Source organism: Marmota monax, unplaced genomic scaffold, assembly GCF_021218885.2.
Source record: "Marmota monax isolate L192 unplaced genomic scaffold, Marmota_monax_Labrador192_F-V1.1 WCK01_AAM20220418_F8-fsc00033, whole genome shotgun sequence".
Classification (NCBI taxonomy): Eukaryota; Metazoa; Chordata; class Mammalia; order Rodentia; family Sciuridae; genus Marmota; species Marmota monax.
In genome coordinates, this window is record NW_026694282.1 from 2,257,567 (window position 1) to 2,272,777 (window position 15,211).

Genomic DNA, 15,211 nt, shown 5'->3' on the forward strand with positions numbered 1-15,211 from the left:
TTCTTTGCTGTGTCTTTCTCTAGTGTTGATATCAGGGTGATACTGGCTTCGTTGAATGAATTTGGCAGTGTTCCATCTATTTCATGGAATAATTTATTTTCTATTTCATGGAATAATTTGAGGAGGATAGGTATTAGTTTTTCCTTAAAGGTCTGGTAGAACTTGGCCAAGAATATATCCAGTATTGGGCTTTTCTTTTTGAGAAGACTTTTGATAGCAGCTTCACTTTCATTACTTGAAATTGATCTGTTTAAGTTTTCTGTATACTCCTGGTAAAATTTGGGTAGGTCATATGTCTCTAGGAATTTTTGAATATCTTCAAGATTTTCTAGTTTCTTGGGGCATACATTTTCAGAATATTTTCTGATGATCTTCTGGATTCCAGTAGTGTCTGTGGTTATCCATTTTAATTAGAAAAGAATATTGTGAGCTGCTCTTTTCCCTTGTTAGTTGTATTTTTAGTAGCAATTGACTTTTGTAATATTATCAAAAGACTTAATTTTATTACTCACAACACTATGAGCATAAATTATTCATGTATATGTTTTGTTAGGGATAAAGGTAAAAATGGAAGTGTTAACATGAAGGAACTTTTACTATAAACTTTTCGAATTCCCTACTGCCCCTCTATGAAATCTGTAGTCCACAGGTTTAGAAACAGTGGTTGATACAATTCTTTGGGATTTTTTTTTGAAGATTTTAACTGAAGTTATGTAGTTTTGCCCTTTCTTTTGGAAAAAATAATTTCAGAATATAGCGTCTGCTTTTTCTTTCTTTTTCTTTTTGCAGTGCTGGAGATCATTCCTGGTGTCTTCACGTGTACTAGGCAAATATTCTACTGCTGAGTTGCAGCCTTAGCCCTGGGGTCTGCTTCTTTTTTTAAAAAATTTTTTATTATAATTTGTTATATATGACTGCAGAATGCATTACAATTCATATTACACATATAGAACAGAATTTTTCATATCTCTGGTTGTATACAAAGTATATTCATACCATTCTTGTCTTCATATGTGTAGTTAGGGTAAAGATGTCCATCTCATTCCAGTATCTTTTTTACACCCATTTCCCCCTCCCTTCCCCTCCCTCCCCTTTGCCCTATCTAGAGTTTGTGTGGTCTTGCCATGTTCTCCCTCCCAACTCCACTATGAATCAGCCTCTTTATATCAGAGAAAACATTTGGCATTTGTTTTTTTGGGATTGGCTAACTTCACCTTGCATTATATTCTCCAGCACCACCCATTTACCTGCAAATGTCATGATTTTATTCTCTTTTATTGCAGAGTAATATTCCATTGTGTATATATACCACATTTTCTTTATCCATTCATCTACTGAAGGGCATCTAGGTTGGTTCCACAGTTTAGCTATTGTGAATTGTGTTGCAATAAACACTGATGTGGCTGTGTCTCTGTAGTATGCTGTTTTTAAGTCCTTTGGGTATAGACTAAGGAGAGGGTTAGCTGGGTCAAATGGTGGTTCCATTCCAAGTTTTCCAAGGAATTTCCATACTGCTTTCCATATTGGCTGCACCAATTTGCAATCCCACCAGCAATGTATAAGTGTGCCTTTTCCCCCAAATCCTCGCCAACATTTATTGTTGTTTGTATTCTTGATAGCTGCCATTCTACTCAAGTGAGATGAAATCTTAGAGTAGTTTTGATTTGCATTTCTTTAATTTCTAAAGATGTTGAACATTTCAGGAAATAGAAAAAGAGAGATCACATATCATCCGGATTCAATTTGGGCAAATCATGTGACTCTAGAAATTTGTCAATGCCTTTTATTGGAGTACAAGTTTTCAAAAATAATTTCTAATTATCTTCTGTATTTCTGTAGTATCTGATGTGATATTTCCTTTTTTATGACATATGTTAGTGTTTTGAGTTTTCTGTCTCCTTCTGTTTGTTAGCATGGCTAAGAGTTTGTCAATTTTATTTATTTTTTTTAAGAACCTACTTTTTGTTTTGTCAACTTTTTCAATTGTTTCTTTTGTTTCCATTTCATGATTTCAGCTCTTATTTTAATTATTTCCTGTCTTCTACTGCTTTGGGGGTTGATTTGTTCTTCTTTTTATAGGGCTTGCTAGGGCTTTGTTGGCTTTTTTTTTTTTAAGGATTGAACTCCATACAATGAACTTTCCTGGTAGTACTGCCTTCATAGTGTCCCAGAGATTTTAATACGTTTTATCTGTTTTCCATTTACCTCTAAGAATTTTTTAATCTCCTCCTTGATGTCTTTTCCAACCCTTTGTTCATTCAGTAGCATATTATTTAGTCTCCAGGTGTTGAAGTAGCTTTTATTTTTTATTTTATCATTGATTTCTAATTCCATTCCATTGTGATCTGAAAGAATTCAGGGTAGTATCTCTACTTTTTTGTATTTTGCTTAGGGTTGCTTTGTGGCATAATATATAGTCTATTTTAGAGAAGGATCCATGTGCTGCTGAGAATAAAGTGTATTCATTCATTGAAGGATGAAATATTCTATATATGTCTGTTAAGTCTAAGTTATTGATGGTATTATAGAGTTCTGTAGTTTCTTTGTTCAGATTTTGTTTGGAAGATCTATCCAGTGGTGAAAGAGGTGTGTTAAAGTCACCCAGAATTATTGTGTTGTGGTCAGTTTGACTCTTGAACCTGAGAAGAGTTTGTTTGATGAACATAGATGCTCCATTGTTTGGGGCATATGAATTTATTATTGTTATGTCTTGCTGATGAGTGATTCCCTTAAGCGTTATGAAGTATCCTTCATTATCCCTTTTGATTAACTTTGGCTCAAAGTGTACTTTTTGTAATATGAGGATGGAAACCCCTGCTTGCTTCTGCAGTCCATCATCTGAGTAGGATTATTTTTCCCAACCTTTCACCTTCAGTCTGTGGATGTCTTTTTGTATGAGATGATTGTCTTGGAGGCAGCATATTGTTGAGTCTTTTTTTGATCCAATCTGCTAGCCTATGTCTTTTGATTGGTGAGTTTAGGCCATTAACATTCAGGGTTACTGTTGAGACATGATTTGTATTCCCAGCCATTTTGTTTATATTTGTTATTTAACTTGACTTGGTTTCTCCTTTGATTAGTTTTTCCTTTAGTGTAATACCTTCCTGATTTTCGTTGTTGTTTTTCAATTCCTCTTCATGGAATATTTTGCTGAGGATGTTCTGTAGTGTAGGCTTTCTAGTTGTAAACTCTTTTAACTTTTGTTTATCATGGAAGGTTTTTATTTCGTCCTCAAATCTAAAGCTTGATTTTTGCTAGATATAATATTCTTGGTTGGCATCCATTTTCTTTCAGAGCTTGATATATGTTGTTCCAGGATCTTCTAGTTTTCAGGGTCTGGGTTGAAATATTTGCACATAATCTAATTGGTTTTCCCCTGTATGTAATCTGATTCCTTTCTCTTATGGCTTTTAATATTCTCTCCTTATTCTGTTATGTTATACATTTTCATTATAATGTGCCTCTGTTGTGATTTTGTACATTTGGCATCCTGTAAACCTCTTAAATTTAGTTTTCCAATTAATTCTTCATGTTTGGAAAATTTTCTGATATTATTTCATTGACTAGATTGCTCATTCCTTTGGTTTGGAACTCCATTCCTTCCTCTAACTCAATAACTCTTAAATTTGGTCTTTTATGCTATCCCATATTTCTTTAATGTTCAGCTCATGGTTTCTTACCATTTTCACTGTGTGGCTTACATTCTTTTCAAGATTATGTATTTTGTCTTCATTGTCTGAGTTCCTGTCTTCCAAGTGGTCTAATCTGTTTGTGATGCTTTCAATTGAACTTTTAATTTGGTTTATTGTTTCTCTCATTTCAAGGATTTCAGTTTTTTTTAAGAACCTTTATCTCCCTATTGAAGTAATCTTTGCTTCCTGTATCTCTTTATGTAGCTTTTTGTCAAAATGAGCTTTTGCTTCCTCTCTTATGTCATCCTTTAATTCACAGAACATTTTAATTATGTACATCCTGAATTCCTTGTCTGTAATTTCTTCTGTTGTGTTGGCCATGGATTCTAATAATGTGGTATCTTGATTTGTTTGGGGCAGTTTCTTCCCTTTTCTTTTCATATTGCTTTTGTGTCTTCCCTTCTAGCTCTGTGGATCCTAGGCATTACTGTTTTTACTCTATAGGCTTATAGTGCCCCTGTAGCGATCTAATACCTCTCCTCTGAGGTGAAAGACAACATTATCAGATCCCAACAAAAACAATATACACTCTAAAAACAAATGTGTGCTAATAAGACATTTACAGTTTGGTCACAATTTGCAGAAATGGTGAATTAAATTATTATCTACAATATACTCAGTAGAGTACATAAAACACACACATACATATTAAGAAAATTAAAAAAAATGTCAAGATAGAAATTGGTGGGAAAAAAGAAAAAATATATATATCACAACTGTAGTATACTATTCAGACTTTCCAGTCCTCAAAATCCTAATTTATGCAAAGTACTTGTTTTCACATGTGTTGGGGATATGAGGGCCGGAGAATAGAGAGGGAGAGGGAAAAAAAAATCTTGAAGGAAGACAGAGGAATTGTTTTGATTGGAAATCAGTATCTTTCCTGCTTCCCTTCTCATCCAGTAGGTGGGGTCATCTGTTGTTACCTGGTATCTCTGCCCTCAGGATGGTGAGGGTAACCAGGGTGTAACTGTGCTGGGTTAGCGGCTGCTGGGTACCTGGCCAGCTGGAGTTCCAAACTGGGAGTTTCCCCCTAGTGAAGATGGTGATGGAGGTGCCTGCTTTCAGCGGTGGGGTGTCAGGTCTGGTGGGGGGAGCTCAGCAATGGTGTTGTACAGTGAGTTAGAAATGAGCTCTATTGAGCAGTATGTGGCGGTCAGCTGACTTCAGAGCCTGTGTGAAGTTCTCAGGTGCAGGCAGGGTACTGCATGTAAGGGACTATCCCTGCTGCTGCAGAGTCCCAGACTGGGGGAGTCCCACATTGGTAGATGGGGGTCCACACAGGAGTGGGGCTGGAATTCCTATTTGTGGGAAGCTGCTGGGTGTCCTGCATGTGAGCAGCCTCCGTGGCTGAAAGTTCTGCGCGGGTGTTGATGGTTCCCCTAGTGTATCCCATAGTCCTGCATGGGCGAGTAGTTGGGAGATCTATTCTGATGCTGAGGGGAACCCTGGATGGCTCGTTGGTTGTGATTCCTGTGTGGGAGCAGGGATATCACTTGCAGAGAAGCAGTATTCTCACTTATTGAGTCCCAGGTCTCAGAGTGACATAGAATGCTGCCTCCCTCTGGCCCGCCATCTTGGATCCCTCTGGGGTCTGCTTCTTAATGAGACTGTATTAAATGGAAAAAAGTGACTAATAACTGTATTTAACATAAAGAAGAATTTGTTAAATGTAACAAGTGAAAAACTTAAAACTGTCTAGACAAGTAAATATGAGGAATTTTAGTGACCTTATTTTTTCTCAATATCATTATACAAATAATTTTACAACTGTGTCACTAGAGGGTATTTTCTTTATTTAATATATAATTAATTGTATTCCATACTGTACAATGTGAACTATTTTGTAAAAACATTTCTTACTTATTAATTCATAAATTATTTAGTACTCTTACTGTAATTCACTTGAGAGTCAGGAACTTAGAGTGTATTTCTGTTTCCCACTTCTTAAAAATTCAGAAGAATGTCTTGTAGAATTATATTATCATTTCATTTAACTTTTCAGAGTGGTCACTGTCTACACAAACACATTCTGTGATGTAGTAAAAAAAACACTACTCATTAAAATTTAATCATAGTTGATTTTGCTTTTAAGGGTCTGGTTTTTTAAAATATTTTTCTTAGTTGTCAGTTGACATTTATTTTTTATTTATATGTGGTGCTGAGAATTGAACCCAGTACCTCACACATGCAAGGCAAGTATGAGCTATATTCCCAGCCCACTTAAGGCTCTTGATTGTGAAAATATTTTTGCTTTTTAAATTCTTTAATTTTGGAGGGGTGGCGGGTAATGGGGATTTAATCCAGGGACAATTTACCACTGAGCTTTTTAAAATTTTCTACATCCCTAGGCCTTTATTATTTTTTATTTTGAGATAGGGTCTCTCTAAATTGCTGTGGGCCTTGCTAAGTTGCTGAGTCTGGCCTTGAACTTGTGATCATTCTGTCTTAGCCTCTGGAGCTACTGGGATTATAGGTGGCTACCACGCCTTGGCATATCCCTCAATATTTTTCAAAAACAAGATTTTATGTTTTTTGTCTTTAAAAAATGTTTGACATATTATTGAAGTTAATTTCTCTTGTTATTATTGAATGCATTCTTATGTTCTGTATTGTTGTAGCTGTTATGGAAGTAAAATGAAATATGATTATACCAATAGACATAAAAAATATCCATATATGCTAAACTGGCACAGAAGTTTAAGATGAAAAATAACACAAAGAATTACATGGTAGCTGGATGAACAGAGAATGCATATATTAAGAATTGAAATGGTGTATTATATTGAATGTTATAGACAAATATTCTCTGTTCATTCAACAATGAACTATTTAATTCATACTGATGTTCAGTAATTCATTTAATCAGTATTCTGCATTATATGTTGATTGTTATGCAAAGCTACTAAATTCTTTTAAGGAACCTATTAACAAAAGAATTACTTTAATTGTACTCTGTATGCCTTTTGTCCATGGGATTCTTAGAGTGTATGTTTACAAGGAGTGGCATATAGAATTAAACTTACATTACCTTATATTTATATTCTTAGAAGTCAATGAGTCAATAATTGATAGAAATAAATTTTACGTGTAGTATATTATACTTTATCCAATTTATGATTTTGATTTCGGTGTATAACCCTACAGAAATGTGCTTTTCAAATTTTGTCTGCTACATAAATTTTAAAAATTATCTTTTATACTTTGAGGAATAAGTGAAATGGACTAAAGCTCAAAGTTGAGAATATAGGGTCTCTATGAGGCAGTTCTTTATGACGTAGAGAATCACTGATCAGTCACCATCTCAGTCAGTGTTGCTCTTTAGTATTGAAGCGTACAGAATCCAACAATTAAAAAGATGTTTTTATTGGGTAAAACTGGCTAAATTTTCTTTTTATGCTTATGGTGTAAAGACATGATTTAAATTAACTCCAACAGCAGAGACTCTTGAAATGTAGAATGGTATACTACTGAATATAAATAATCTCTCCATGCTTGTCATTTTATACTGATAGTGTCAAAGACAAGTAATGACAGATTAAGACCTGCCTAGCAGAGGGAAAACTAAATTACACGACTTTTATGAAGGCATAAATAAACCTATTAACCATTATCTGGAATACCAATTAGTAGAAAGAGCACTGACAATTTTATTTATCAACATTAAACACAATTATTAATTACAGACCTGATGAATCTAGCAGTAAGCAGGCCATGTTGGATATGCTGGGACCTCAAGTCCATTATATGAGAGGGATGATTACCGAAATCCTGTGGGGAAATAAGTAATTGTAGTTGTAAAATTTTAATTGCCTTGGAATAAGGCAAATTATATTTTCTTGTCCAAGAATATAAATAGTATGGCATTATGGTAACAAGCTGTAGTAGTTGTAAATAGAAAATGGTTTTATGTAAGGTTTTAAAAGAAAGAAAAGAGCAATGAATTTTTAGTGTCAGAGTGTTCCATGCAAATGACATACTATAAATACATGCAGATTTTCTTTAGATATATTCTTGAGTAGGTAAGCTACTTTCTGTGTACATCTTTTCATGGAGAAAATGAACGTGGGAGGTGACTTTGAATGAATTACTATTAAAAATATTCTTTTTTCATATTGTGATTAATGGCCATGTTCCCATTATGGTACATATGTAATTTAATTGAATACTGTGCTTTTTTTTTCCTTTCTTTTTTTTCTTTGAAGATCCAAATTCCAGAATTTGTGGACATTTACTCATAGGTACAGCGAAAAATTCTTTTGCAAAACTCATGGATAAAATTAGTCTGGCAATGGAGAGTATACCTCTGCATAATGGCAGGAGTATATCATATGTAGAAAAAGATTCCCTGGTTCAGAGGTTGGCCCGTGGACTTCATAAAATAAACACATTGGCCCTGAAATATGGTTTGCGTGGCCATGTGCCCATTATGGTATGTCATTTAACACTGACTTTAGGACTGTAGATTTAATTTAAAATCAGACTCATTTATGGTTTAAATTATTTGTATATCATGTATTTAGATTGTCTTTAGGTTTCATGTAAACTTTTAATTCAATAAATAAATCAAATGTAAATAAATAGATGAGTAAAAGAAAGTCCAATAGAGTAGAGGAAAGAGAATGGAGGGAGGATGGGAGGGAAAATGTGGGGGATTATGTACTGAAATCGAATTTCATGAGAATGAATTTGTCAGAATGAACCCAACTACTATGTATAACTATAAAGCTCTAATTAAAAACATAAGTACTGGGCTGGGGATATGGCTCAAGTGGTAGCATGCTTGCCTAGCATGCGTGAGGCACTGGGTTTGATTCTCAGCACCACATAAAAATAAAATAAAGATATTGTGTCCACCTAAAACTAAAAAATAAATATTAAGAAAAACAACAAAAAAACATAAGTCCTGGCATGAGTTCTAAATACACTGTTCTCTGTATGCACAGTGCCACAGATTTGTATCAGACCCAATAACTGTCAATTCAGTTTTCTAGCCATCTAGTTAATTTCTTCAGGTGTTCATTTCATATAAGCCAAATTATCGGACACATGTAAAGTGAGGCTTTCACCTCTAAGTTTCAGCAATAGCTAAGTTTTGTATAATCTAAATTACATTTAACTTAGTAAAATAGTTCATGCTATTGATTTGTTAGTAAATCAGTAGTTACTGCTTTTTAAATTGCTCTTTTTTAATAACAGAAAAGCACAGCATCATTACAAAAGCAAATATTTGGATTTACACAAAGACTGCATGCAGCAGAAGTGGAACGCCGTTCTCTGCGCCTCGAGGTCACAGAATTCAAACGCAATGTGAATGAAATGAAAAAGGAGCTTGACAAAGCCCAGGGTCTCCAAATGCAGTTAAATGAATTTAAGCACTCTGTAAGTATATAGGATTTAGAAAACTGATTTTGGTTTTATCTCTATCTCTATGTCTTTTTCCCCCCTTTTATTGTTTGGTTTTTAAAAATAATTCAAAGTCTTGGGGCTGGGGATGTGGCTCAAGTGGTAACACGCTTGCCTGGCATGTACGGGGCTCTGGGTTCGATCCTCAGCACCACATAAAATAAAATAAAGATGTTGTGTCCACCGAAAACTGAAAAATACATATTACAAAATAATTCAAAGTCTCATTAATAGATTTCTTTTCTCCACAGAACTTTCCTTTTAAAATGCCTCCAGTTAAGGAGCCTAATATTTGGGGAGGAGATTTCCTCTCTTTTCACCTTATATTGAGTATTTTGAATGAATTAGATTATTTAGTATGAAATCAAGTTACTTTTCCAAATAAATATTCAATTTGTCTAACTTGCCATAAGGATTTGTAGTATATATAAAAGCAGTAGATAATTGAGAAAGAAAGGCTGTGTGACAAATAACATTAGATCAAGATGAAAATATGTATGAAATGGATGAAACATAATAAAAATACAGATATCCACATATTCTGTTTATAGTTGAGTTAGTTATTTGTGAGAGCTGCTATGGTGCTGTTTTTAATGCATATAAACAGTTAAAAGATTACCCCAAAACTTCAAAATGGTTGCATAACTGACGACAACTAATACAAATACGAATGTGAAATTTGTTCTTAAACCTAGCAATGAGCTTCTTTTAGTACTTCTTTCTTTGGAGCACCCACGTTTGTAAGCATAACTTCTGTTTAAACATACTTTTAAAATGTATCTTTCAGTTAATTTGGAATTCACAGTTTTAACATTTGTAGCAACAGAGGCAGTGGCAAGTAATAGTTTGATTATTAATCCTATTTTTTAGTATAAATTTCTAATATTAATTATTACTCCAAATAGTTATACCTTCAAGGGGTAGAGGGTTCCTATGAATTGGGAGGGATAAATAATCATGAATTAAGTCATAGTTTTCTTTTAATCATCTGTCTTAAAGATACCACATTTGCTAGCAGTATTAACTATTAGAATAATTTACTTTATGAGAACAACATATTAGTAACTAAATTAATGAAATATTAAAAATAATGGAGTTGATCTTTTAAATATCCCCCCAGTCTCATTTTATAGTGAACTACCGGATACTGTTTGAAAATTAAGAAAGATTAAATTTATATGCTAACAGATACTGTACCATTCATTTCCTTTGAATTTTTGAATTTTAAATTGAACAATGATTTTTATTTGTTTGTTTTAGTGTTAGGAACTTAAAAACTAATGTTTTGAATATCTAAACATGGTCTATTTTAATAGTAACTGTCTGAATAGAAAATACCCAGTTACTTAAATTTCTTTCCAACTCAAAAAAAGAGAAGTGTTGGTATAATTAGATTGATTAGATACTAGCTCTACTCTTGAGAAGTAATAATCATTTTATTAAGAAACAGAAAATTGCTCACTTGAGTGTTTGAAAACTTTCAAATTGAGAAATTGTGTAGGCAGAGTTTTGATATAACAAAATCAAAGCAGAAAGATTCCACGAGATACTCTTTATATTTATTTCTCTCAAAGATAAAACATCTATGAGGAGGGGATGGGATTTTGAATCTCTGAAGTTATTTGTGAAGAAGTTGAAGTTTCATTTTAAAATAAATTATAGTTCAATTTACTGAGCCATTGAATGCTCCAATAACAAGTATTATTTTCCAGGCATTGAACTATGCCTCTTTACAAGCAGGATCTCACTTGGTGCTAATAAGATGGTATGGTAGGCATTATCATATTCATTTTGCAGATGAGGAAACTGAGGGGATCAGAGGTTGTATAGGGATCAATGATGCACAGAGCTAGAGTGGCAGAGTCCTGGTTCAATCTGGAGTCCTGTTGGAAGCCGGGTTCTCAACCCCACTGTCCTGACTCCCTCAGGCTGTTAGGGGAACTCAACATGAAACCTCCATAACTACTTTCAGGAAAAGCAGTGGAATCTGAGCTTTGAAATCTACCACACTGCTTTATGACAGACTAAGCACATGCTGCTTTTTTATGAAGGACAGTGACAACAAAGACAGTAATCTAAGAGCTGCTCAGTAAGAGAGTTTCTAAAAGACTAGGATAGAGTTTGATGGAAAAAATTGTTTGGTTAGGAAGACATGGCTTCTAGGGAATTATAAATGTTCTTTTCTCTTTTTATTCATAAAAAGAATTTTATCCATAAAAGGATTAGATGTGTTGTATTCTGAATTATTTTCCAGACAGAGAAACTGTAAAAGGCTTGAGACAGTGATTAAATTAGGATTGGGAATATTGGTTTTTAAAAATTATTTTCACAAAAGCAACACCTGCACATGGTAGAATATCAGAAAATACTAAGAAAAAAATTACAAATAAACAATTTTCAAAACATCTGTAACTATCACTAATTGTTAACTACCATTATTATCTTGGTGTGTGCAACTCTATATAGGCTCTTTAATAATTAAGTCATGCTGTGCAACTAATTTTGTTACCTGATTATAGCTTTATCAAAGGCCAAAAGCATTTATTTTTGTTCTGTAGGGCATAAATGGGAATGACAGAAATGTCAATACAATAAATGTATATTCATGAGAAAAAAAAAGATACCACATTTTTCCACTTACTTTCTTAGTTTTTTGCTCATAAAAGAAAAAAATGTATGAGCTGCTTCACCATTTTTTCCAATTCAAAAGTAAAACATGATAATTATAAATGACAATCAAGAAACATGTTTAAGTCAGGCGCAGTGGTGCAGGCCTGTAATCCCAGCGAGTTTGGGAGGCCAAGGTAGGAAGATCACAAGTTCAAAGCCAGCCTTGTGCTAAGCAACTCAGTGGTACCCTCTCTCTAAATAAAATATAAAATAGGGCTGAGGATGTGGCCGAGTGCCTCTGAGTGCAATCCCAGGTACCAAAAAACAAAACAAAAAACAAGAAACCCAACCAACCAACCAACCAACCAAACAAACAAACAAAACACAAAAGAAACATGTTTAAGAAGAAAGTTTTAGTCACTCTAATCTTACCCTTTCAGCACCAATCACTATTGAAATGTGGATGCTTTGTGTTCACCATGTTTTTCTTTGTGTGTATGTATGCCTTTGTGGACAGAGTTAGTATAGAAATGTTGTATGTACAATTTGCATCCTGATTTATATTAATAAGCAAAAATTAATGATATGGTATTTTCCTGAGCCATTATTAATTTTATTTTAGATAAGTGAATGTTATTCTGTCTGAAAAATTTTCTGTATCAAAATTTTTCTGTTCCCCTATTCATAGACATGCAATTTTTCTAATAATTTACCACTGTACTTAAATAGTAAAGACCTCTTAATGCTTTTAAAAACCAGTTTTTTAATGAAATCCATTATTCTGTATAATTAAAGTACACTAATAAAAATTAAAGCCCGTTGTTTTGAAGTGTATATCTACTTTCTTTTGATTTACCTCCAATCATATATACAGATGAAATTTGAAATCTTGAGATAGACTGTCAAAATTGGAGATTTCTTGGAAAGCTGGGAATGGAGCCACCATTTGACCCAGCTATTCCCCTTCTCGGTCTATTCCCTAAAGACCTAAAAAGAGCATGCTACAGGGACACTGCTACATCGATGTTCATAGCAGCACAATTCACAATAGCAAGACTGTGGAACCAACCTAGATGCCCTTCAATAGACGAATGGATAAAAAAAATGTGGCATTTATACACAATGGAGTATTACTCTACATTAAAAAATGACAAAATCATAGAATTTGCAGGGAAATGGATGGCATTAGAGCAGATTATGCTAAGTGAAGCTAGCCAATCCCTAAAAAACAAATGCCAAATGTCTTCTTTGATATAAGGAGAGTAACTAAGAACAGAGTAGGGTCGAAGAGCATGAGAAGAAGATTAACATTAAACAGGGAAGAGGGGTGGGAGGGAAAGGGAGAGAGAAGGGAAATTGCATGGAAATGGAAGGAGACCCTCAGGGTTATACAAAAGTACATACAAGAGGAAGTGAGGAGAAAGGGAAAAATAATACAAGGGGGACAAATGAATGACAGTAGAGGGGGCAGAGAGAGAAGAGGGGAGGGGAGGGGAGGGGAGGGGGGATAGTGGAGGATAGGAAAGGCAGCAGAACACAACAGACACTAGTATGGCAATATGTAAATCAATGGATGTGTAATTGATGTGATTCTGCAATCTGTATATGGGGTAAAAATGGGAGTTCATAACCCACTTGAATCAAAGTGTGAAATATGATATATCAAGAACTATGTAATGTTTTGAACAACCAACAATAAAAAATTAAAAAAAAAATCTTAAATTTAACATGTTCTATGTGAACAAAGGAAGACAACTCTAAAAAAGGTATCACTTAAGAATGAATAAAGTTTTCACCATGGGAAAAAAAAAATGGATAGAGACAGTCATTGATGCAATTTGAGATTTAGAACATAGTCAGCTAAATTTAGGTTTAGATGATAGAGGCTTTCTTGAAAATTGGAAGACTTTTTTAGGTATGTTGTATAATATGTATGAAGCATTGTAGATATTGAATATAATTTTATTTCTTGGTTCTTATTTATGTATCGAGAAAACAATTTAGCAACTTCTCTTTGACAAGTTAACGTTTTATTTTATTTTTGATACCAGGAACTAAACATAGGGATACTTAACCACTGAGCCACATCCTCAGCTCATTTTTTTTTTTTTTTTGAGACAGAGTCTCACTGAGTTGCTTAGGGCCACACTAAGGCTGGCTTTGAACTTGTGATACTATTGCCTCAGCTTCCCAAACTGCTGGGATTACAGGCATGTGCCACTGTGCTTGGCAACATTTTATTTTTGATTAGTAATCAGGGCTCAATTTCCAGAATCTGGAGAAAAAGATTAGAATTTGAAGAAAATTTGGTGGGAGGCGACAGAATCTTCTTGTAAGGTTTTTCTTCTAATTAACTGACTTTCAGCAAAGCCTAAGAATATGTTTCAGGAAATGTTTAATGTGAATTGCTTCCTCTGAAGTGTAGGAATAAAAGGTTTAATTAAAGTAATAATTGAAGGAATGAAGTCTATAATTTTTATATTTTTGGCATACTATTTTAAGTAATAAAGTAATGATTTGTAACATTTAAGATCATGTATCAGGCACTGACCTTAATTGTTTTACAGTTGTTGATTCACTTCATCCCCATAATAATCTCCTATAACTTAATAGTTAAATACTATTATTATCCATATTTTATAGATGAAGAGTATGGGTCACAGAACAGCTAAGCCACTTGGCCAAAGTCACATAGGGAATGGAAATGTTAGGATTTGAACCTGGGTAGTATGGCTCCTAAGTTTATGCTTTTGACCACTTCACTATAATGGTTAACATTTATACTAACTGTATAAACAAATAATTATTTTATTAAAAACATTAGGCTGGGGATGTGGCTCAAGTGGTAACGTGCTTGCCTAGCATGTGTGAAGCACTGGGTTCGATTCTCAGCACCACATAGAAATAAAATAAAAGATATTGTGTCCATCTAAAACTAAAACAAAACAAAACAAAACAAAACAAAAACCAAAAAACCAAAAACCACCAAAAAAACATATAGATGGAAAAAGATGGTATTTTTTTTCTAAAAAAAATTGGGGAGTGTGGTTGCAACAGTTGTCTTTCACTGATTTCAGGCTAAGTATATTTAAAAAAAGAAAGAAAGAAAGAAAGAAATAGCTTCTTTACAGTTGGTCTAAAAGGAAACATCCTGCCTGCCAAAAGCTATTCAGAGCTTTTGTTGTTTTGGAATACTGTGTTCATCTACTGGCAGTTGTTCTTTAACAGCTAAATTTTCAAGTGTTTTGTTGTTGTTTTGTTTTGTTTATTAGTGCCTCAAAATTCCTTTTACACATCATATTTTTCTTATTCTACATTACAGTATTTGTTTAATCCTGTTTAATTCCAGAATTGTAAACAGAATTGAGTTTGTGAGAATGATGGATGGGTAAGGCACAGGCTAAAATTAGCTGGTTTTTTTTTTTTTTTTTTTTTTTTTTTAGGTAAATAAAAATTTTTGGAGGAGTGGGAAGAAAAAACACATTTTGTTAACATAAAGGAAA

At 33.7% G+C, this 15,211-nt stretch overlaps 1 protein-coding gene across 3 annotated transcripts in view; it reads left to right on the forward strand.

Moving 5' to 3' along the window:
- Ccdc171 (coiled-coil domain containing 171) overlaps window positions 1–15,211 on the forward strand; it is a 397,216-nt gene that overhangs the window by 206,756 nt on the left and 175,249 nt on the right. For all 3 annotated transcript variants that reach the window (XM_058586353.1, XM_058586352.1, XM_046467410.2), the window contains 2 exons: window positions 7,898–8,124; window positions 8,892–9,074. In XM_058586353.1, coding sequence (XP_058442336.1) covers window positions 7,898–8,124; window positions 8,892–9,074 — 410 coding nt within the window. The remainder of the gene's footprint in view (window positions 1–7,897; window positions 8,125–8,891; window positions 9,075–15,211) is intronic.